Source organism: Haemaphysalis longicornis, unplaced genomic scaffold (assembly GCF_048455015.1).
Source record: "Haemaphysalis longicornis isolate Haplotype H1 unplaced genomic scaffold, Haemaphysalis longicornis Haplotype H1 scaffold_6, whole genome shotgun sequence".
Lineage (NCBI taxonomy): Eukaryota > Metazoa > Arthropoda > Arachnida > Ixodida > Ixodidae > Haemaphysalis > Haemaphysalis longicornis.
This window is the reverse complement of record NW_027526407.1, coordinates 114,613,393-114,637,891: the sequence shown is the minus strand read 5'-3', so window position 1 is coordinate 114,637,891 and position 24,499 is coordinate 114,613,393. Positions and strand designations below refer to the sequence as shown.

At 44.3% G+C, this 24,499-nt stretch overlaps 1 protein-coding gene across 2 annotated transcripts in view; it reads right to left on the bottom strand.

The window, feature by feature from the left end:
* The window catches only part of LOC144141904 (venom metalloproteinase antarease-like TtrivMP_A), a 116,666-nt gene extending 94,410 nt beyond the window's left edge, over positions 1–22,256 (bottom strand). For both annotated transcript variants that reach the window (XM_077673374.1, XM_077673373.1), the window contains exons 1-3: positions 22,151–22,256; positions 8,656–8,769; positions 4,479–4,651 (exon numbers count right to left, since the gene is read on the bottom strand). In XM_077673374.1, the coding sequence (XP_077529500.1) occupies positions 4,479–4,651; positions 8,656–8,704 (222 nt within the window). In that variant the 5' untranslated portion in view covers positions 8,705–8,769; positions 22,151–22,256. The remainder of the gene's footprint in view (positions 1–4,478; positions 4,652–8,655; positions 8,770–22,150) is intronic.
* Positions 22,257–24,499: the final 2,243 nt, after the last annotated feature.

Here is a 24,499-nt window from a genome sequence, read left to right as displayed (position 1 = left end):
AACTCTTAGATTTTTAGGCCAGAAATTTGGGGCCTCAGTTCTGTGGCGAAGACTGCAGGCGCGGAGGCAGCAGTGATGTCGTCGGAGCTGATGGCGGCGTGTTCGTTAGAGTGTTGTTCGGGTCACCAATTTTGTAGCAGCCCGGAATGTGGGCGGATGAAGGAGGCGAGAAAGCAGCCGTGGAGCTGGTTTGAAGTTAGTATCAAGACAAGAGTGTTTATTTTCAAAAGATGCCTATGCTGAGAGCATCCCCCGGCGAGGGAAAGAAGGGAAACCCCCGCGTCTTTAAAAAGAGAGGGGAAGAGGCCCCCCCAGCGAGCAGACGGCAACGGCGCCAGGACTAATGCCAGGAGTCGGCCAGACAACAAGTTATGCCTACCCCAACGGCAGCTGTTGAAGAGAGCGGGGGAATGACCCCTGCAATAAGCCGGCGGCGACGTCACCAATGCGCGTCTTCCATACAGGTGCATTGTCGTCAAGCCGGAGAAAAATGAAAAGCCCCGTCTCGCGGGAGCCGCTTGCGCTGGGGTGCCGGGCGGCTTCCGCTACAATGTAATTGCCATTATCGCCATTCAAGCACTGGGTGAAATTAGTATGAAACGTAACAGAAAACATGAATGTAACAGTATTGTAAGAGTTATAACTGCGAACTGACTCCGATGTGCTCCTCTGTGTGAAACAAAAAGCAAAAATGATCGTTTTAAAGCAAAAATGTTTGCCGTCGTGATGCCACTTTGGCTTTTCGAAAAAAAAACCTCTCAGTTATGTTTCGTCTAAACAATTTTAGACGAAATCCCCAGATCTACATGTTACAAAAAACGCGTTGCAAGGTACACAACATCGTAGCGAGATACAAAAAGTAGAAGGGCGCGTCAGGAAAGAGAAACATCAACGCCAAGGAAGGCCCGGAGGAGAGCAGGAAGAGGTTTCTCTGTTAGGGTGACGCAGCCTCCCAGGAATTGTGAAAGCAGCGTCTCGCGAGGCTACGCTACTGTGGCGTGGGTTACCTGAGCCACTTTCGCAGACGAATGTTTTTGCAGAGCCAATCACCGCGCTTCTGGTGAAGAGAAGTGGAACGAGCTGCGAAAAGTGCTGAACAGGGGGTGGTGAAGTAATTATGAGGTGGACGAGAATTGGAAGGAAAGTTCAACGTTTAGGTCAAACGTTTGAATTGGAACAATGTTTGAGTAACCTCTAGTGGACCTAAGGAATTATTTATTTCAATGTTTTTCTTTCTGAATACTGTTCAATCATATCTTATGTACATTTCACAACAGAACTACAACTTTTTTATGGGCTATCGGTTCACTGTAACATTATCACTTGCATTGACATGTCGTATTTCTTGTATGTATGAGTTTTTGTGTACGTATGAGCGCGCGAAAATTCATGATGTTCCTTGTTTTTGTGCCTTGTACACGCTTTTTTATGTTCTGTCATGCTTGATATTTTTTGTTTGCGTTTTACAGCAATATACCACTCCCCCTCAATAATGCCCCTTAAGGCGTGAGGGTAATTTGAATAAATAAATAAATAAATAATAAATAAATAAATAAGTAAATAAATAAATAAATAAATAAATAGTCAGGTCTACACAAAGGTTTAACTTGGCTTGCGGTTTCACATTGGTAAAGAGTTCCGAGCTTCCCCGTAATTCTTTATCCAACTCTTCCTTTCTTTTAGCTCAAACATTTGAGTACAAATCAAATTCTGAGGCGCGTAAGCAGTAGAGGTAACATAAGCAAGATTGAAAATATTCTTGGGAGAGCAGCCCATCTACACTAGCCTATTATGCTTTTTACCTCAATACGTACTGTTTATCCCGACGCTCTGAAAGCGCATTATTAGGAAAACTGTGAAACTTAGCTACATCTGTTTCCTTTCGTTCAGCGCTAGTCCTGTGTAGTCTCTTCTTTGTCGCCCCGTCTCTACCGGGCTATTCTAACATTTTTCCCACCCTTACGTAGGAACAGATTTGTGGGTTTATTTTACGGAAGAATACACTAAATTGTAAAACAACTTTTTGGCCAGTGCTTGTGCTGAAACGATTGACTGCTAGTCCAACTGTACTGCCGCGAATTCACATATGCCCACTTGCACACCTGCACAGAGGCAGTCCACATTCCTTATTGTGCTGTTTCTTCACTCCGTGTGATATCACGCCGAGAAAACTCGATTACAGCCAACGGAAAGACAGCTCGGTTACCTGGAGACACCCTGCATTCAATTTGTCTCCAACACTACTAAGTTTCGACCTCCTGCAGTGCTGCCTTCCCCGTTGATAGGCGGAAGCCCTTGCTGGTTACAAACCCCCGTCCTTTTTTTTCCAGCTCGATCCTTCCTGCCAATATCACAGGCGCATCAACGTGCAGGTAATGATAAGGAATGTAGAGAACAGTTTTAAAACTACTACGCCCTTAATTCAAGACGGCGTTGAATCTCTACCTTGCACTTGGGGACTGTCATATGCTCAAGCTACGTTTCCGCTGCTGCAGCACTCGGTAATATATTTCATTGTCTCACTTTATTTTAGCCGTGATGCCTACGCTCTAACAATTGATATTGTGGGGCGCCTCACCAAACCCACTTGTAGAGAGAAGGTAGTGCCCAAAGAAAAAGTCACGTCGCCAGAGTTTTTTCATTCGCCGAAGGCAATGCCGTACACTAAAGCCTTTAACTATCGATTGAAATCTTGTTCCGTGGTGTTTGAGCACAAACGTTGTGCCGCAACTTATCAGTCGTGCAACAACATTGTTTACACCGATTGGAAACAAATATGGACCTCCCGGAGGTTATTCATGCCACATAACTTAAGCGGCTGACAAACATTTGAAATTACATCTCAACCATTAACATAAAGAACAATCAAGAGGCAATTTCGTGCACAATAAAAAATTACATCTGACACATTGTAGCCACTAGAAGCGACGAAACAGCTCCCGCATCTTCTTTGCAACACCGCCCGGAGTATATATTGTTAGTCGTCCTCTTTCGAAATAAAACACTGTAGACCTTTGCCCTATCCTAGCCATTCTTCAACTCCAGGCAATGGTAGTTGTAAGGGCTGAAGTAAAGCAGTACTTTTTTGCGAAGTGTCATATCTCTCACAAACGAACAGAGTTCTAATTAATCATCTGTGGCCTCATTACCGCTGCCTTCACATTATTCAATACATTATCTGCCTCACTGGAACACAAGGTTGTTGAGCGTCATTAATAGTTAAATGATAATATAAGGCAATTTATGCAATATCCTACTCTTACTGGAATACAAGTACTTTACGCTTCGCTCACTATATCCATACTGTAATATTTTGTCTAGTCATGGAAAGTATTCGTAATAAATCACCTCCATCCCATATCGACGTAAAATGCGCATAATTTTTTATGGCAAACTTTTTTCTTCGGAAAAATATGGTGAGGTGCTTCGATTTTGCGTTCAACTGTCGCGCCTCACGTCCACAGTTTAGAATAACACACTTAACAACCTCTGATTGTTTCGGCGCATTTGTTCTCTTTCTGTGCGTTATTACAAGCGCACATTCATTCTTACGGAGCCAAATATTCTCTCAGCTCTTGCGCCTGCATTCTCGTTTGTATACCGCGTGATAATGTTGAAACAACCCAAATCGCTAATGTTTTAATTGGCAGGTTAGCGAACCTGCAGTTATAACAAAGCAAAACCTCGTACAGCAAAACAAATGCCTAAATCACGAGGTTCCGATTGTGCATTTTTAAACTGTGAATCAAAATTGCCTAATGTGAACGAATTTATAGTGTTCATTGTATAACCTTGTATTCAGAGCCGGGTAAATATCTTATATTGCTATTTTTTAGTAGTGACCACGGTACTTACACCAATGGCTCTTACAAACTCTTATCTCTGGCGTCGGTGTGGACAGCAAGGTAGAACGTGCCGCTCACCACAAGGTTCGGAGGAAACATGTGAAGAACGTTCGCAGTTCCCGCCGCCACTTATCTTCTTCCACTTCTCAACTCACTCGCCGGAACAGCACATACATTCGCCAAACGCACACTCTCTCTTTCCCTGCCGACCTCAATCTCGATCACATTATCATACAAACCGGCACTCCCAACTGGCAGGTGTGTGGTGCCTAACATGACGGGAAACATACCTACTGGACTTGCCAGCGCGTCAGGCGATGGCACCACTTTCTACATCCGCACCATTTACAACCCCACATTCAATAGACCTGAGAGAACTGGGCCGGTCCTTCAATGGATCTTGGACGGATCTTTAAGATTTACCACAACCATCCACAATGCAGAAGTGCGTGCTCTGCTTCCTGCGGAAGAGTCCTTTAACCGCATTCCATGTCACTAGATTCTCAATTTCTCCCGCTGGACAAGGATCTCTTGAAATAAAGTTTGCACGGCTCTGTACGCGCTTGCAGCTCAAAAGCCTGCACAAGGCTGTATTAAAAAACTGCAAGGTTGAAAATTTGCTGGTGTACTTACTGTGTTTGTCACCTCTTTACCGTCGTTAAAGCTTACAACCCGTAGCTCTGGAGCAGCAACCAAGCTTTTTCTAAGCTTGAGCGTTAGTCCGTCTTTTATGTGCAAAAGTAGCTCTCCATTTAAAGATCGCTCTTCCACTAGCCTCGGGAACACCACTTTAGGGTTCGCGAGTGCTGCAAAATGAAACCATGAACATTAAAGATTTCAAAAAGTCACCCAGAAATTGATATTACATTCCGGCTACGTCTCTATTCTGAAAATTAAATAAGCGGCAATGCATTGCAAAGCGGGAATCGTGGCAATTCCTCACCTTTCGCCCGCAATAAGTTATCATGGAGAGTTAAAGCATTTTCTGATGCTCGTTACTTCTGTCGTTTTCTAGAATTACAAGCAGCATAAAGCGCAAGCTTAAGCAAAATTTCAAGTTTATGGGTAGCACCTTTGGGCACATCGTGTGCCGTTCACTTTGTACGAACCTGATCCTCGGTAATCGGAGACAAATATTCCAGATTTATTTTTAGTACGCAGTGTGTTAGGAACAAAATATTCTTTTCGGGCTGGAAGACACACGGGTTACTGTCTATTGAAACGGCACAAAGTAACCGAAAACAAGGTCATGTTTTTATACCCTTGGAGCGAGCCAAAAGTGGTAGTAAAGGCTTTTCGGCCCGTGTTTCAAAATTGTAATCCTTAATTTTAGCTGGAATACATGACACAAGCCCAGACACAAATACAGATCATGCAACACGGGAAACGCGGCGAGTTGGTTTGACATATGTACAGCAAGTAGTGGATGAAAGATTCTGAACTGGGACCAACTAAAACCACCGAAATATTGCCAACTTCCCTTTGAACTCGCTGTGTATAAAAGTGGTTTGGACATCAGCACCGTTGTAAAGGAGTTCGTAGCAAATCACTGTGCTTTATTATAAAGCCCACGGCTTTGGTAGAAGAAGCTCTAATACCGCGCAGGTGGCAGTTTTTTTCTCCAAAGCCACTTCATCGTTAGCAGCATAATAATTCAAATGGAAACTTCCAAGAATACTTAGAACCTGTGTTTACACTACAACCAAATTAAATTTTATAATTACAAATATATCTGACCAAATAATGTCTCACAGAATTACTGTGCGGCAGAAATTTGTGTTAGCCTCGCACTATACACGAAGGAGTTGTGTGGTCACTACTAACGTACGCATATATTTCTCAGAAGTTTATTTCAGCAGAGCCCCGTTACGGCAATACTGGCGCTTTATGATTCTATTATCGTTTTGGTTCTCGTAACCAAGAATATTAGCCAATGCGCACCTGCTATAAGTTTGTTTAAAATTTTATAACACAGCAATATATGTCACATACCAACAGCGGATCGCCTAACAAAGCGCCATCTCACGAAATGTTGCGGTCATCTTGCTACTTAACATTATGACATCTCCGCATTTACTCGATTTTAAGCACCCCCTTTTTTCCACGATGGCGATGCACGAAATGATGGGGGTGCTAGATTCTAAAAACCTAATAACCTCCCCACCCCCTCCCCGCCACTTCAGTTCGCGGCCGTATATCGACGAGACGGGCGCAAGCAATAATATTTTATTCGACCAATATTCAACCCACAAATGGGTACACACAGTGAACCCACCGCTTTCGCATGATACCAAGTTACTCTCACTACCATTCGAGTCTGTTGTGCCGCTTGGCCTGTCGCTTTCAGTGTCCCGCAGCAGTTCAGCTTTTCTTCCGTTGAAGTGTTGTGTTATTGAAAGCTTTATAAAAAACTTGGCCACAACGTCAACTCGAACACGCTTCCACGTGCCTGACCTCCACCTTGCGATGGCTGCTTAGAAAAGGGGAGAGGGGCTTTGATACGCAGGCAAACCTTTCTTTGCCAAATTTTGCCCCGAAAGAAGGGGAGGTGCTTAGAATTGGTGGGTGCATATAATCGAGCACATACGGTATATGCCAATTTCTTGCACCATTCTGCTCTCTAAAAATCAAGCATGTGCATTTGTTCCGCCGTGGAAGGTTGTGGTATTCAAAGCGCATAACTCCAATTGCCGAAAGTGGTGCGACTTACAAATATTTTCAAATTCAGCATGCATTTACTTGCAACTCTTCAGGCAACAAACGTTCAGGTTAATTTTGGACCGAGCCTTGCTATCTGAAGCTTTACAGAATGCGCTAACAATAAAGCATTGCCTAAGAACAAAAAAAGCAACAAAGTAAGTCAGGTTTAGCCCAAGTACAACTTCACGAAAAATGGTTTTGACAGCACAGAGGCGCACTAACAACTACGGTTTATTTCGCAGTTACAGCAATTATAAAGCTCAGTAAGATACCAGTTACAATACTACAGAAAACTAAAAACAAAGAAAAACAGAAATACAGAAACATGTAAAAGCATGATGGCCGCGGCGCACTATAATCGTCAAGATACTCAATCGCGCGAGCGCGCACATCAATGGAAGGCTTGCTGACACATCTCTCCCAGGTCTTGTTATTAACATAGGCCTCAAATATTTTCTTTTCCCGCTGTTTGCAGTATGTTTACAATACTCTTGTCTGGTTCAGTTGGGGCGCGCAGCCTTTGGTGGTGCATTGGGTCTTGCAATGCAGTGCCAAGTTGGTACCTGAACATCTTTTCACTGTCGCGCCATGCTCCAGAAACCGGTCATTGAGGCATCGCCCTATTTGTCCAACGTAGACACGGCCACACTTAAAGGAACTTTCATAAACCACGTTCTTTTTACATGGCAGGATGCGGTTTTGTTCAGACAGGTGGCCTCGGCTCACAGCTGCTGACCTTGCGTCATGTAGCACTCAGTTTATTAGGTGCGCTGCAAACTACACGCACTCCAGCACACTGCGCATTCTTCATGTCGCCGGGCCCAACTCCGTGCAGGTATGAAATAAGTGCAGTCTTCTGGGTGGTCATAGATGTGTATTCCCTTTCCACGGCTCCAACATGGTGCTCACCCAGCCGCCTTCCCGCTAGCTCACATAGCACGGATGCGGGGTAGCCCGCGGCAGAGAGCCTTTCTACCTGCGACAGGAAAGGTTCCTGGACTTTCTTCCTGCAGGACCTTACTAGGGCGTTCCTTAAGGCCCCTACCGCTGTTCCTCTCTTCACCAGCTTGGAGTGGGCGGAGGAAAATGGAAGTAAGGTATTCTTGGACCGGGACGAGTACACCCAACAGACGTGGTCCGCGGCGAAGGTGTACTACCCCAACACCGTGCAGAAGATGGGGCGGGGGGAGGAAAGGGAAAGCACACCAATGACCAGCCAGAAGATTGCACTTTTTCCAAACCTGCACGAAATTTTCCACGGCGCAGCGCGAAGGAGTGCGTGTAGTTTTCAGCACGCCTAATAAACTAGGGACTATATACCGCAAGGTCAACAGCTGCGAGCTCAGGCCACCTACCTGTACAAAGGCGCATCGCACTTCGTTTCTACCATGTCAAAAGAACGTGATTCATGAAATTCCCTTGAAGTGTGGCTGTGTCTACATTGGACAAACAGGGCGGTGCCTCAATGACCGTTTGCTGCAGCATGGCGCAACAGTGAAAAGAGATGCAGCAAGCAAGTCGGCACTACATTGGAAGACCCAACGCATCCCCCAAGCCTGAGCACCAAAATCAGACCAAACAAGATTATTGCCAAAATACAGCAAACAGCGGGAAAACGAAATTTTCGAGGCCCATGTTATTAACAAGACAGGAAAAAAATCCCTCAGCGAGCATTCCATTGACCTGTTTGCTTGCCAGATTGACTATCTGGATGATTAGAATGTGCCGTAGCAGTCATGCTTTTACAGGTTTCTTAATTTCCGTTGTTGTTTGTGCTTACTTTTCTGTAGTATTGTAACTAGTATTTTCCCGAGCTTTATAACCGCTGTCACTGCGAACTAAAGCATAGTTGTTTGTGCGCATCTGTTCTGTCAAAACCTTTTTTCGTGAAGTAGTGCTTGGCGCTAAACCTGATTGACGTATGGCATAAGAACTAGCTCACATCGACACATTCAATCACGAAAGAAATGGTTGCTTAGAAGCTGCATTGCATTCATCAAAACATTCAAGACGTATTACCATGGAGGCTTCAATTTCCGCCTTACTTGAGCAGCGCTTAACCGTTAATAAAAACGCTACTGCTATTTCAAAGAATTCACAAGAAACATACCCCACGACAGCGTTGACAGCAATATGGCTGCGGATGCTCCAATATTCATTCCAAATACAAATAAGCCTGCACGGTCGAGGTACTCACAATGCTTTAGCAAATCTAAAAGTTTCTCTGTCGGCATAAGAAAAAGTGATGCTGTTATCCTTTCTCTACAGCAGGTCACAAGCTTCCATACGTCACTCAAGAGACGGTTTTACAGATATTTATTCAAAAATGAAAATAGATACAAAGGACGGTTCTAACTGTTTGAGTCTTATAAGTTGTCTAGTGTATATACCAACGAACCCATATTTACGAACGCACAAGTCGTTATATAAGGCCTTTGATTTTGTTTGATCGGGCTAAAGGAAACAAAGCTTCAAATTAATCAACACAAGGTTTGCGCGGAAGGGACATCCTGATTTAATTAGTAATATTAGTACACTTCCTTTTAATCCATACATTTTGTCTACCTAAAGGTTCAATAATTCTACTTAAGGTCAGTGACCTCACAGACGACTTGCACGACCTTTCAGAGATATTTTTTGGGTATTCTGAGGCTGCGTCAAGACCGTCGGATCACAAAGGTCATTGAACAGGTATTCAAAGAGCTGGCACATGAAACATTAAAACTGTGGCATTCATTCTGAACAATTTTTCAGCAGGCCCCTCGGACTACTGCACAAATATCGCTTTTGCGTAATTTTCCTTCAAAACATATGATTTATATACTTTGATATATCAGCACCAATTCAATATTTTTCGATGGCGTCCGTTTCTCATTTGATGGAGTAGGTAGTACCCTGGCGACATTTATACATGCACAGAAGCCAACCGTGCAACAAATAATAAAGTAAATGCTGTAATATAAAGTTCAGACCTTAGATTCGATGTAATTAAACCAGTTCTGGCACTCCTAACGTCCCTGTGAATTTTTCTTCCTCTCAGCGCCATTATTCTCTGTCTGGATTCCACACGAGTATTCGGTGGCAAAGAAAGTATTCGAACAACGCAGAAACGGAGCAGTTGGATATCAATGGAGAGTGGCCTCATCCTGAAGAGTACCGACAATATGATTAGATGATGATTATATTTGAACATATTTGTTAGATATTCTATCCTGTTCGCTCGGTTTGGAGAAACCAATAACTTCGCTTATGCTACGTATAGTATTCTTGTTACCATACTTCGTTGTACAACGTGTAGCTTGATTGGTTTGTATACGAAAAGCGTGTTTATATTCCCTGAATAAAAAATGTATACATCAGGTTTTTTAGTTTAATAATATCTGTATGCCGCTGAAATGTACAAATCGCTTTTTTCTTTTGAAGATTCCTGCACACACGTCTGCCTCTGCCCTAATATTTAGGGCATATTACTATTGCTTTGGAAATAATGAGTCTTGCTCGTCCCAAACTGAAAACGTGTACAAACCTGCTGCAAAAATTTGGTTTTCTGCTATACAGATTCCGCCGGTTCGGCGGTGCATTGCGCGAGCAAGCGTTTTTTCTTCGAATTACCACTGCGTTGGCATGGGCAATAGCTGCTATATCATCGCGCCGTTAGTCGAAAAACACACCGAGTAGACACTGCCTGATACGTTATTCCTTGCCTAAAAGCTGCCCCTGTACAATTCAGGGGTAGGCGTTTATCCGTAGAGGTTCTGTTCACTGGTGTGGCGCGCATGCTGGCAACATGTCTGTCGCCTCAGCAACGCGGAAGCGCGGGCACTCTCATGGCGGTACACTAATCAAGCCGTAACACCAAGATCAAAAGCCTTACCTTGTGGAGAAACATGCGTGTATTAATTTCGCTGTAAGCGACGTACCAAAAGTGTTCATCCCCGCGGCAGAATGCGCCGTCAGCTCTCAGGTGGTTCAACGGCGCGTATTTCATCACGTGGCCAACGGGTATCACGTAGCGTTGTTTTCGCCACTGGGTGCTCTCAGAGAGACTTCGTTTCGGTAGCCCGTTGTCTCCGCGGGCCGCCGCCCTGAATTTGGATTTCGCCCTGCTGGCGTCGGCCGTCCAGTGCCACCTCCCGCTCCTCAGTACCTGTCTGTCAGCCACCCTCCATTCCAGCGAACTTCGAAGTGGTCGGGACCACCGCAGATTTTGCTCCCCGTCACAGCAAGCTCGCTCGCCTACACGCTTCACCGTTCCCTCCTTCAAGGCTTCTCGTCTCCCGGACACTGCAAGATGACATGCAAGCTGTGCCCGAGTCTTGTTGTGTGCGACGGGATAAACCACAGTGGACCTACTCTTTTCTACTCTTTCGTCGCCTTTCCAATCTTTACTTTTCCTATTCCATTATAGCATCAATTCAAAATGTCACTGCTATTATATCTGTTGACGCGACCACCGAGACGACGGGTGCGAAGGGTTCGAGGGCATCTAGTGTGCAACCACATAATTTTAGTGCAAATAATAATATATCTGTTGACGACAACGTCGATAATCGCATAGAAACGTGGCAGACTACGCACGCTTGCGTTAATTGTAGTGTGAGCTACATTGGCCGAGGTTGAGCAGTCTCGCCTGGCTCCTGCAGAGCCGCGCTGCGCATGCGCGAGGAGCAGTGCTGTCTCACGGCACAAAGTTCGGGCGCCGGAGGCGCCGCTGCCGCGACTGGATTGGATTCAATTGCATTGGATTAAAAATAGTATTAGCAGCAGTAATCACGATAATTACCTAAACCTAGACAACCAGGAAACCTAAGAATAACCAGCTGAACCTTAGGTCACGGTACATATATCCTGGCATAGCCGAGCTAAGCCACTGCTATTTTTTTCTGCGAGATGCGGGCGCAAAGCGCATACGCAGACACAGTGAACATGGTCATGGCTGTCTTTAGGGTTGTCAAGCAAATAAATCCCCCGCTAAACCTTTTATGAATAACACCTATACGTTCAAAAAGCCATTAAGGTAACCATACCACCAAAACGCGCCCTGCGACAGCTGAATGGCACCGGTAGGAAATTACGGCTCCCCATGATAGACAGGAGGGAAAAGTAAAGACCAAAGTTCACAAAGCGGCGTGTAGTGTGATTCTCAAATATCTCAGTTCCGCAATTTAAAATTTTTTTCTGAAAGCTATGCGTCCTTATTTCTAGCCTTCAACGTGATATTGCGGTAGGTGCCGTGTTTTTCTTCGGTAGTTCTATTTCATGACAAAAATTGCTATATCGATGCAGTTTAGGTGTTGGGCATCTTCAGTCTGTATTCGGCAAAGCAACGTACGAACCCACACTTTACGTCCCTATTGGTCCTCTCGAACATTATGTTTTGACGTTACTTCGACGCCACCTGCACAGCGTGGTGTGGTGTGGTAGTGGCTGCCCTTTTTCTACAAATTTGGCGTGTCCTCCTTGATCAATCGGCAGTGCGCACACCCGCCATTTTCCCCGCCTCTAGTTCGACTCTCTGTAACAGCAGGTTGTGCATAATAGATGGACATACGCTACATTGGCAAGCACAATGTGCACACGCGTGTAATTGGCGGCCTCCGTGTCAAGAAATAAACATATTTTGTTAGCGTTACTGTTGTGTCTCCAAACATAAATACGCACAAGTTGTGGATAGAGGCTCGCAAAATGAGCGCACTCATTTGAGCTTATCTTCCGATCGCCAATTCATCACAGAGTATCAATGCTTGGATACGCGAACACACAAAATACATAGACTACAATGTTCTTCGCCTAATTTTTTTATGAACACTGTTTCTCGCTGATATCGCTGAGGAAGTGTATGGACAAGAACGTAAATATTACTGTGCCCACAAGCAACAACTCCTTTATAGTACAACTTTACTTAGCATTTTCAAGAAACACCAACGCAAACTTTAAAATATGTGGCAACAGTTATGTGCACACTATATCCCTGTATTTTTCCTACTGAAGACAAGCATGAAGGTTTTAGTCTTTTGGGTACGTTGGAAGAGGACTGCAGACGAATTGCTATTTGCGGCCGCCTAGACCTTACCACAATGCCTTCACATTTGATTTTTGCTCGTGTATATTGTAAATAAAAATTTAGAATTGACATGTTGACCTGTAAATAATAATAGAGGCTTGTAATTTCACGCACACGTTACTGATAATATTATGCTGCGGCTTCTAATTTGTTACACTTCAGCATGCACCCGGTTATGTGTCGTCGTAGTTCATCACAGCAATATTAAGAGATCAGGCATTTTGCCGCACGTATCTCGTAGGAAAGATACATTACAGTACACAAATGTTTGCGAACATGTTCTAGATCTCTAATCTTTTAGCGTGGTAAGGTGACCACATTGTGTGTATTGAAATTATAATATGTGAGCGACAATGTATAATATTCGTGTATTCGAACACAGAGTTCTCACAAATAAATTCGTCCTAATAAAACATTTCCATAGGGCCAAACCTATCGTCGGCAGAGGAAAAAAGCGCCCACAAAGGAGTTAAAAGTTCGTTATTCTTGGGACTGGAACCCGCCAGAGCGTCCCACAATTGCCCTCCCGTTCCACGAACTGACATCAGTGTTTTGCTCAACAAGATAACCACAACGTTTTCTTCTTCACGAGGTGAAGCTTTTTTGAGTGAGGTTCCCTATTCTGACAACGTCGACACCCCACTAGGTGCTTTGCTAACACTGCGCAGTTCATCTCTAAGGTTTTTATGCTGTTTTAAAAACACCACGTTGAACTATTGTTCAAACGCTTGCGGTTGTATTTGCACTAGTTCGCCCTAAATTGTGTAGTTAATTGGTGAGTGTCAGCGATTGTATTTATTACCACTTCTATACGAATGTCTTCAAGAAGATGTGAATCATGGGTTGTACATAACATTCTCATTATCTTCATGTGAAGCGTGTAGTTTTGTTGCGAGTACTACGGAGCTACGAACTGTTTCTTCTTGTGCCGAAATTTGTTACCGAACGGTGCGGTTGATTACGACCTTTTTTTTCGAACAATTTCCCCACAATAGCCAATCACAGTTACGTCACCCTTAGGCGGGCTTTAAACAGAACGTATAGAAATACGTTTGCACTAATTTTAAGGTCACGCAGTTTGTTTCCAGTATTCCTTGCTAAGAAATTTACTCGCACTGATAAGAAGTCCGAATTGTGCTCACAATATTCAAACTATTGACAAACTACTCAAAACTTCCGGTGACACCCAATGTATACCTTGGATTAACGTTGTTTTTTAGTGACAACGTCAAAGCTTTTTTGGGGACTTCCTGTGAATTTCTGGTCTATAAATGCCACCCTTTCACCTAAACTTGTATATTGTCATGAAAGGTGCTTACTCGTGTATACTGGCATTCACATGCATTAAGGAGAACAACCAATTCATGATGTGTAAGCACTGGCATTTTTTTTCAAACATTTTGTTCCAAGCTAGTCGGCTCAACAATCTTTGAGAGGGCCGACTTTTCTGTTCTTTTCTTTTTCTCGTGAAGTGACAGTGCATGTAGTAAAATTTTGGTACATCTAGTCTTCTACCACCTTACTTACATGAACGATCGCTGTAACGTTTTTCAAGAAAGACCGCAACGTGCAGCACGAATTACGCGCTATGATGCTCTACGGCACGTTTTCAATGTTAATAAAATGAAGATATTTGCTTCCAAAAAGCCCTGGCTAAACTTTCGAGTTTGCTGTGGTAGAAAAAGATCTAAATAGTGGTCTGAAATTATAGCACTATACATTATGTTGAACCGGTTGAGAAAGCTGGCCAGAAAGATCAAATCCAGTGTTATAGCACAAATGGCCGATACCAGTTACTGCTTTTCTATGAAACCTCTCGGAATCATTTAGTACAGGTGCATCAAAGTGAACCTCATGCTTCCGCAAAAGATTTTCTCGGGACACTGTCATGAATTAAGCGTAATCCCCGCAATGACACCGCAGAAAAGGAGGTCGAAGAATAAAAAGAACAGGGGAGGTCGAGGCAGGTGCTGAGGGAGACACCAGGTTTCCGAAAAGCGAAGCCTGGGGTGACGCGACCCAAGGGACAACGTCGACCAGCCTCGACGGGGGCGGGTCGGCGTCGCATCGGCTCCCGACTCTAGACGCACTGCCAACTCGCGTTTTGGCGGCTCTAGCGGCGACGAGCGCGTGGATGTGAGAAGCGGCATCAAACCTTCGTCTTCTGCTGCGGCCTCCCCCACAACGGCGATGCTCCCGAGCCGAGCCGCACTAGGCCACTCACCCAACATCGTGAAGACAGCTCGTGGGCACCAGCTCTTTGCGGCCACGCTGCAAATTCATAACCTCACACCCATGAATTACGTAAGCCTAGCCTGTAGCGCAACATCTCAGGCCATAATGAGGCTTTAACGCTGAATCATCTTATGATATTGTATATATTTTATTGCCGGGAGATTGGTAGTTTGTTCGGGCGTGTGGTTTTGATTACTCGGGTTTTGTTTCGACATTTGATGCGTGATAAATCTCTTTTACCAAACACGCTCATGTTTCCTGTTTCCTTCTTCTCTGCCGGCCCAAACCCGTGACAGACACATAACCCTGCTTACTAACAGAAAATGTGAAAACCTTATGACACTTGCAAAATACTCTTTGGCTGCTTCATTTTATTTCGGTATTATTCTTCCCTTCGCTTTCTTGGCGTTTTGACGTGAACTTTTTCCTTGTGTTTGCTCCACCGCTTTTGTTTCTTGGTCTTTTGGCATATAGGATGACGTGGATCTTCTTGCGCTTTGCATCGTGCTAGCCTAGGCTTACCAAGCTTTCTTAATTTTTTATTGTCCTCACATTTTCTCTGCCACACGAATCAACATCGCACCCAACGCTCTGGCTACAATCAGATTTTTTTTATAGTAAACATCATTTTCTTCCTGTAATTCGAACACGTTTTATTTACTGCGTTGTTAACACAAAGCAGCTATGCAACGCTAGGCTCTAAAAATTTCCAAATTGTCGACGCGACAGGCAACACAGGCAACGGGGCTCACTGCTTCAAATTTTCTAAGCTTAGCCTGGGCCTTGTTGTTGAAACGAGCGCCACTTATTCAAAAACAATATTCTTGCCAGTCGAAGGCAGGTGCCTCAACCTAAGTTCTCCAACTCCTATTTAAATGAATTAATTCACAATCTTCACCAATAACCACATACGATTTATAGGTAGATGTGATGACTGGCTTCCAGCTCCCAGAGAAACAAAGAGCAGATGACAAAAGCCAGCCCGGAAAGAAAAGAAGAGGGAGTCGGAGATCCCCGCCGAGAGCATGCAATGCGCTGGGCTGGCTATTAAAGGGTTCAGGTGACCAGTGGTGCCGGAGCTTGTTCGCGACCAGGAGGCTAGCCGCCTGAGGAACGTGCCTGTACTGGGCTTTCGGCTACTGTACAAGGTTCGCCAGATTTCGGTACATGGTGTTGACACAACGGTGACACAAAGTAGCCGCAGTCACGACGCAGGTCACCCTCGTCACTTGTCCATCAATCAAGAAATCGTCCACGTGGGTTGCTGGAGTTAGCTATCGCCCGAGCTCTCGTCCATACGAAAAACGCAAGAAGTATCACGAATTGTTAGTCAGGATGGGGGCCCCTTCTACTTAAAAGTTACTCCCGCCACATCAGCCCCACCGGAAAGTCAAGGTCCTCTGCACTCGTGCCCATTCCTCACTGACGGTAAGCAACTTTGTTCATCAGCAAGCCTGCGCCGTCTCCCTGCAGGATTCCGGAGAGGCCACGTCGTTCATCTCTATCTTAAACTATCAACACATAACGCAGTATTACCGGTGCGACAGACAACGCTTCCCCTCATCACCCTGCACTCTCCAAGGAACAAGAACCTCTACTCCTCAGAATGCAACTAATACCTTTCCTGATGTATCCAAGTCAATACACTGCTAAATGCCAGTTCAGTCACAACCCGGCACTCTGCCTCATGTTATACTAGAGTGTCAGAACAATCCCAAACCGCCTCCTCTCCGATCCTCCTTTCTTACCCGCGAGCTGTGGGGGAAGCTGGTGACTAGTGGCAACCTGGACGTTCAGCAACTCCTGGCATCGAAAGCGAAGGCTTTCTTCTCATCCATGAATTACCGGACTGGGGAACCATTTCCACCTCAGCGGCTCAAACGTTTTCTACCTACCTACCTACTCGGCTTGTGTGAGAAGGGAAAAACATCCTCTTAATATACCGCTGAGGGGAAGCTAGCTCCGTATTATTTTATGACTAGCCTCTTATTGTGACACTGATAAGCGAAAACCCGCTACAGCGTCATTGTTCAGGATGCTGCGCCAGAACGTACGATGTTCTCCATCTTGAACCTCTGGATCTTAAACCTGCAGCATTAATCCTCCGCCAACAAGAATTTGGCTCCCCTGTTTGGGCTCCTCAACAGGCATAGCTGTTTAAAACGTTCGTACCAGTTCGGCACATAGCACCATGCATATATCTGGCAACTGTGACCGGAATGCTGCCTTACCAAATAAAGTATGTCCATTCCACCGCTACAAAGACGTCACTCAGAAGCAAATTGCATTGCTGAAATCCATTGGTTCAATCACTTAGATTGCTTCAATAGCATGTTCAAAGCACGAGGTTTCGAATATTTTCTATTTAAGGCTCGCCAGATGTATCAAGCTCTTGCGGAATACTGAAGCTTTATTAATATATTTGGTCTCCAATCTTTCCGCACTACCTTCTCAACCGTATTTTGGGCGACTTTGTCTCACAAACCATCCGTAATATACCCAGAAGTAATATTTTTGCGTTAGGAACATTTCTATTTGAAAGCAGAACAGGCTTACTTCTAATTTCTGTGGGTAAATTTTCTTTCTGTTTTTTTATACGTATCCTTTTGTTCTGTGTGCTTATTGAACAATCTTTTGTTGAACAAGTATTGTGCGAATCATGGTTGTTTTTCTCGTCGATTCGCCCACCTGCTTGTAGCCACATATAGTTAAGGCCTTTGTGGTTGATTTCATGTGTAGTATTTGCTATCTCTCGTGTACGAGCGGTGCACCAACGCTGAGTTTTGGATGCTAATTGCTTGCAGTCGCAAAATGTGCAGAATGCTATCAACTATTAGGCAGTATAGTATTATCCTCTGATTGTTTCCCCCTGTGCATTGAACATTTTTCATTATTTACAAGCGGTATGTTGTCGCTTTTTTCATTGCCCTGTAACCTTCGATATTGTGCCTCACGTGTTCTCACCCATGGATTTGTTGGGGTGCTTTTGCGGACCTCTGAAAGTGATGGGGGACTCCTTACACAGCAAGGGGGAATAGGGGGAGTTGCATAACACTTCTGAAGTGTGAAAAAGGAGCGTTTTATTACTTTCAATCATCAAAGCGTCATACCAATGTGACACGTCAGTTCATTTTGGGCAGCGCATAAATTTCATAAATACGCGGCACGGCTGGGCTTATACAGAAATGCTCACCTGCGGCCACTTTTAGCCTATTTTGGCATTCCCGTTTTTAAGTATACAAGCCACCGAAAGTATACATGCCAGATGAAATTGTGATAGGCACAGGTGATACGTAGTTCGGTAAGGGCGGTAAAAATTGGCAAAGAAAAGTAGTTGACCGAAGCGATCTTTTGCCGATTGATGCCGCAGCCATGGCCAAATGTCACCCTTTGTTGTGGAGGGCGAGGGCTTTGCAGACTCCTGGGGTGTGCGGTCCCCATTGGAGAACCACTTCTGAATAAAGGAATGCCTTCATTGCTCTTATTTCTCTCATCTGCATTCGGGTAGCGCACTTTCTTTCCCACTTGTTTATAATACAAACACAGTACAGTTAAACCTGTGCGCAACAATCCCCTGTGATAAGAATTCCTGGATGTAACAGTCTATCTATTTCCCAGTGCAACAGCCATAAAATCCTCTGTGTTTGCGACCTCTATGTAATGAAGCTGTGGCGGCAGTTCACCTTCATATAACGAACTGGCTAAGGTTATCAGTCATTGTTTTTCGCACTTTTACTGAAATGTCGGCTTGAGAAATGCACTAATTTACCAAGTATTAGCAGTATTTCAACGAGACAGCAGCTATGAAGTCACCAAGAACAAAATTTGTTATAACGATGACGATAAAAGGGCTCTTCATGGGTTAAGTAGCCCCGACTTTAGGTTTTGCTTGGTCAGCGTAACACGAGTTCGCAAGAGTAACTACACTTCATTTTTTTCACCTGCACTTCAAACCCCCGTGAATTTCCACGTGTACGTGCGGTGTTGGTTGAAGACTTAAGTTTTGAGGTGCTAGGCCTGCCGGTCGGCGTGTAGTCACGCGTCTTCACTGCAATCTGTGGTGTGGTTTCACCGGTCATGATATCTGCAGCCAGAACACAAAAACTGTTCCCCTTACAAGAAAAGCTCACATTTTTAAAAGCCGTCGCCTCATGGTAAAGTACCTCAGCTAACATCAACCATTTTCAGTTAGAAAAAAAAAGCATCAATCTTTGAAAATGCACCTTTTCAGCATAAATTCGGTTCTTGTGACGCGTATTCAATCAAAAAGTGTCAAAAGGCACACGTCATACTTAAGTTACGTTTGTGAATACGGGGGTAAGTGACCTCCCTTCTTTGAAGCGCCGTAAAGTGCCTGCACTCGTGCGAAAGCAGCAGCCGCAAATCACGCAGATTTTTACTGTGAAGGGAAGCATTGAAGGCTGAGTTCACCTTCACTGATGTCTAGCACTTTGGCTTCGTTTCTGCTTTATTCCCGCGATCCTTAAATCACAATCCGCGCATAAGGAAAACCTGATTGTGACAAAAAATTGCAATCTTTTGCCAACTTCATTGTATCAAGGATTAAGTGCATCAAAAATTCGGAGTGGGGTCATACTGACTTTATCGTGATATTTTCTTTTATGTAACAGAGCGTCCCCACCCCCTACCAAATACGGGTCTGAATACTTCATTGGTGAATGTTTATATTGGATAAGCACCTCATGTCTTTTTCTCGCGAAGTTCAGACTCGTCCCGGTTGGCACGCCTTATTCCGGCTTTAGAACTCCACATAACGGCGTTACTCGCACGCCCTTCTCCAACGTGCCTACCGGGCTGGGCGTTATAACAACCTCTGGTCATGTTTTTCCCGTTTTGCAGCGGCATGGGCCACTTTTTGCTTTTATTGTTGTCCACCAGTCCCGACATTTTGTCGCTGCCAATGCAGTTTCATACCCGCTTGTGCGTACTCAGTCGTGCCATCACAAAACACACCATTTTAAAACGCCGGCCACTGGGTCAATGGAAGCGCTGGGCGACTGGCGCGTCAATCATTGCTTACACTTGACCACTTTTTAGCAACAAGGTTGGCAGCGATGCGAGCACAGCGCCACCACCAACGCAAATGCCGCCACCGGGTTCCCTGACATCACCCCCCTCCACACACGCTCTTCCAGTTCTATTCTTTTCTCGTTGTCTCTTCACCGATAAATTGTGCAAATATTTTCTCGCGTCCCTGAGTCACTCCATACTGAAACCTTAATTTTGAATGTTATGATAACATCTTGGATTCTCAGAACAAGTTGTCTGACCGCCATGTTTTCTGTTCTAGCCGAAACTTACCCCAACCGCAATGTCAAACGTTCGGCCTGAAAATTGCCGCAAAAGGGGCAGGAAGTTTTCTTTCTGTTCGGCACAAAGCAAATAATGCGAGGGATTTATTTTCAAATGTTCTTATATAATTTTTTCTTCCTGTATATCTCGCTTCCATACCCTGTTAGCAAATACCATTGAACTTTTATTTAACAAAGTCGCCGGGACCAGCCAATTATTTCGTTAAATCGGGAACTTCGTAAAATCAAGAGAGCGACAAATTTTGTTCGATAGAATGGAAAATGTATTGCCAAGTGAAAAAGCTCATCACTTTCGCCTGCGCTGAACTTCGTGTGCACGCGCACTTCTCTTAGCTGGCCAGCAAAGCCACAATGTCCACGGCCACCTCGTCTGCCCCAGCAAAGCGCCTCTGAGGTCGACGGCGTCCATCAGCTGGAGTGGTGTGGGCATAGAAGCTTCGACAGTATCTGGATCGTCCGCATCGTCATACTCCCCTTGTGCGCCGGAAACAAACTGCTATATCTCCTTGTCGTGGAGAAATTCGGTTGTGTCAGTGTCCGCGTCTGTGTCGGCGTTCACGAAGTCGTCGATGTCTCATCTGCGGCCACCTCGTCACGCCGACGAAGCTCTTCCCAACAAATGGGCGATGTCTCTTCCTGCTCGTGTTGCGTGCTTGTTGAGCCCGCCGCAACCTCGGAAGTAGAAGTGTGGAAGCCAACATGCCGGAAACAGTTCACAAGGATCGACGGCCGGGTTGCTCCCCAAGATTTTTCCGAAAGGCTTCGTTAAATCGTGTTTTCTGGCGAAATTTGTTTCTTTATTTCGAATTCATAAAAACATTCATTCAACCTAGGGGCCACTGCGGGGGAATCCAGATTTGTTCGTTAAATAGGGAAATCCTAAAATTTGGTTTCGTAAGATGGAGTTTCAACTGCATCACGATGACGATTTCGCGTTGGGTTGAGACAGCGTTGGCATCCAATGGCTAAGAGGATCAACTAATGTTCGCCGAACACTCTTAGCGACCATTACACTGCAGCTTAGTCAAGTCTTCTGTGCTCTCCTCACGTGCGTTTATAATCGCGCCGGGGATATATGGGTTCCGTGTTGCTGTACATCCGGCCAAGCAACCTTGGCTCAACCTACTGCAAACAAAAACCTACGTATCGGGATTAGTAGTAGCTGGTCCAGCATCTGATCCCATGGCGCGACGATGCAAATTTACACTAGTGTCTTTCTCCGACAGAAAGCGCTCGGTGGTGTGTCTCCTTCAAGCGGACCAATTCTTGCCCCAGAAATTTACTAAACTACGCCTGAGCATGGTGAAGATGCAATTGTGCGTTAAAAGGTTATTTCCACATGTCCTCCTTACAAATATTTTTCCTTGAAAATTTCTTATCAGTGTTTAGTAAAACGCAATTCAAAATAAAGACTACTTTTGGTTATGGCACAATTTATGTTGCTCAAGTAACTTACCATAGTTCAGAGTGTTCGTTTTACCCAAATTTTCCTTTATAAAGTGGCAGCTAATTATTCAGTATCTGCGAAAATGTGTGCTCAAAAATATTTTCCAGGAATTTACTTTGACCTGTGGCTATAATGTTCGAAAATTTTATCTTCAGTGGTACCTTTATGTGATATCCTGCATATCGGTGCTTAGCAATACAATCTTACACACCTCGTGGGAGTCATCCAGTGGGTGAGCGGACTTCGATCAAACGCAGCAATTTTTTTGTTGTTGTTTTAGAAAACACCGCTAAATTATATCATTACTAATAGGTAGAAAATACTGAACACTCATAGTACCTAGCCTCCCAAAAATGACTTTTTTTACTTGAGAAATTTTCCTTGTAAACATAACGTTATGCGACAGCAATTTACAGACAGTTATCAGGCCGGAAACTAAATTAAATGGTTTCACAACATGTGCATGCTATTTCCGCGTCACATCTCGTCGTTAGTGCAAAGCCGTGGGTGTTCTCTGTAAACTTACTTTAGGCTAGGATGTATGGTAACATTCATGAGATCTTTCTGAGCAGTAACCTTCCTCGCATGGCTTTAACTTGGGCGAATGTATTCAGAGTTCCCACTTTGTTGAGGTCATACGTATATTTCAGTCTCTCCTTGGCAAGCACGTTGAGGACATATATGCTATTTGTGTAGGTTCTACTGGCATTTTAACCCCCGAAAATGGCAAACAGGCCACCGAAGCAAACACCTTTGCCTTCAGATAGCCCTCTGCTTTTTATTCACCTTCTACAAAACTTTCCAGGCACATCTGGTGCCCAAACAGCATCGTTCTAACTCGGCTGTGCGCATGTTGTGTATGTCGTGTATTTTTAAACCTTGAATGTGCACAATACATTTCGGTGTAGCTCGTTTTGCTGACCTGTTTGCGAAAACACTCAAACTATTTTCTCCCTTCGGCTTCTGGAACAAGAATCCTCTAGTGTAAGGCAATATTTAGAAACCAAAACCAATCACTGTTCAAGAATATCAGCGGCCGATTTTGCATTTTACGAGACACGGTAGTGTGAATGCAAAAACAATCCTTCAGACAATCAGCTATAAAAATCAGAATCTAGATAATTTAGCAACAGTACATCATGTACTTTTGAAAATGAGTTTCCCCATTACAATATGTGTCAGATATATTTCCACGCTCTGCTGCTTCAGAAGAAACGAGTAATGTGCAATTGGTCAGAAGTCACTGCACTTAAATCTGTATTCCTGGTTTTTCAACAGCACAAGATGAGCATGCCTCCTCGTACGTCGCTGGTTCTTGAATTGTGGGAACAGTCTGACATGGCCTGAACCCCTCCATGATTTCAATTGTCCAAGCCGTTCTTGGGTACGAGGCTGTAAACCTGAGCCTTCACACTCTGTGTGTCATGCAATGCCCCGACCTCGGTGATGGTTTTACTGCTACCCTCATCCAAAATGATGAACCTCATTTCTAGGCAACCACTCCGAATATCTAAGAGTTCGCTGCCTAAAACTGTGCATTAAAAACCATGCAAACGCAATCGGTTCATGACCAGGTCATCTTTGGTTACAGTCTTAGGTGACGGACATTTACTCTAACTATACCCATTGTCGTGTCGACCATCCTGAATGGCTGAAAGTTTCTACGGTCTCTATATACTCTTCCTTGTGAAGATAATACTCTGACTTCAGAAATATAAGGTTTCAGGACGCCAGCTGGAAGCAAACGCGTTTTTTATGACTAAGTTAAAATGGAAATCTTTGCCTGCTTGGTGACGATGCAGCCACGAGCCGAACACCCGAATTAGAGTGTTTTTACTTCGTTTGCCCGAGCCGTTACAGGCATCTGCTTCAGCGCTAACTTCGGAGAAATTGATGGCATCGCCTCGTCATTGAAGAGTCCGCGACACTTTAATGCCCCCCTTTGTTTTGACTGGGACACAATGTTGACGTTTTCCTTAGTATATATTGACAGAAGCATTGCCTATAGCTTGTTGTTGTTAAACAAGATATATGCCTGTATACCTGCATGAACAGCGCTTCAGTCTATTAGAATTAAGGCTTATAATTCCAGACAGCAATGCGCGGGATTTATTTGATGCAATAGCGGAGCTTTCCGAGCCACATTTATATTGGGCATATCAGTCCAGGGACAAGAATACTTTATTACCCTACACTTTTGGATCACTCTAAGCGAACCAACAAGGGCATTAGTAATCAGTGTTTCAAAAATGCCATTAAAAGTTATAGAACTACTTCCTTGCACTGCTTCTGCAATGAGCCATTGAAACAAATTCTCTCAGCGGGTTATCGTGCCGCGTATCTAGTATCTGATGTGAAAGGGGCATTCAATGGGCTAAACAGTATAAAAAGCCGCCTAGAGGATGAAGGTAAGAATAAAAATGTAATCAGAACTTTGCCTTTGCAAAGCGCTTCGGAATAATTAATAAAGACCCTCAATTTGATTAATACAACAGTTGCGTATTTTGCGCCTAGAAAACTCCACCAATTATCCAAAACGTCTACCCTTTGCGCAAAGTACCTGCAACAAAGCAACCACAGACATCTTTTTTTTAGCATGTTCAGGGCGGCTGCTGTACGACATTCTGCTGCAGAGACCGAAGCAATACGCAGTTAAAGCATTACGCAGCTGACCGGGAAAGAGAAAATCGGGATGGTCAATTCTTTTTTCATTGCTCTGAATGCAGATTTGTGGCTTCGTTTGGCACGTGCGATCTCAGGCCAATACGTATATTATAGCGTGAGCGACATACGTGAGACTAACCTTATGAAAGAGCACTTTGTATTGCGAGAGTGTGTGATGGCTAGGTCGCTCATCTAATGAATTTCCCTTAGA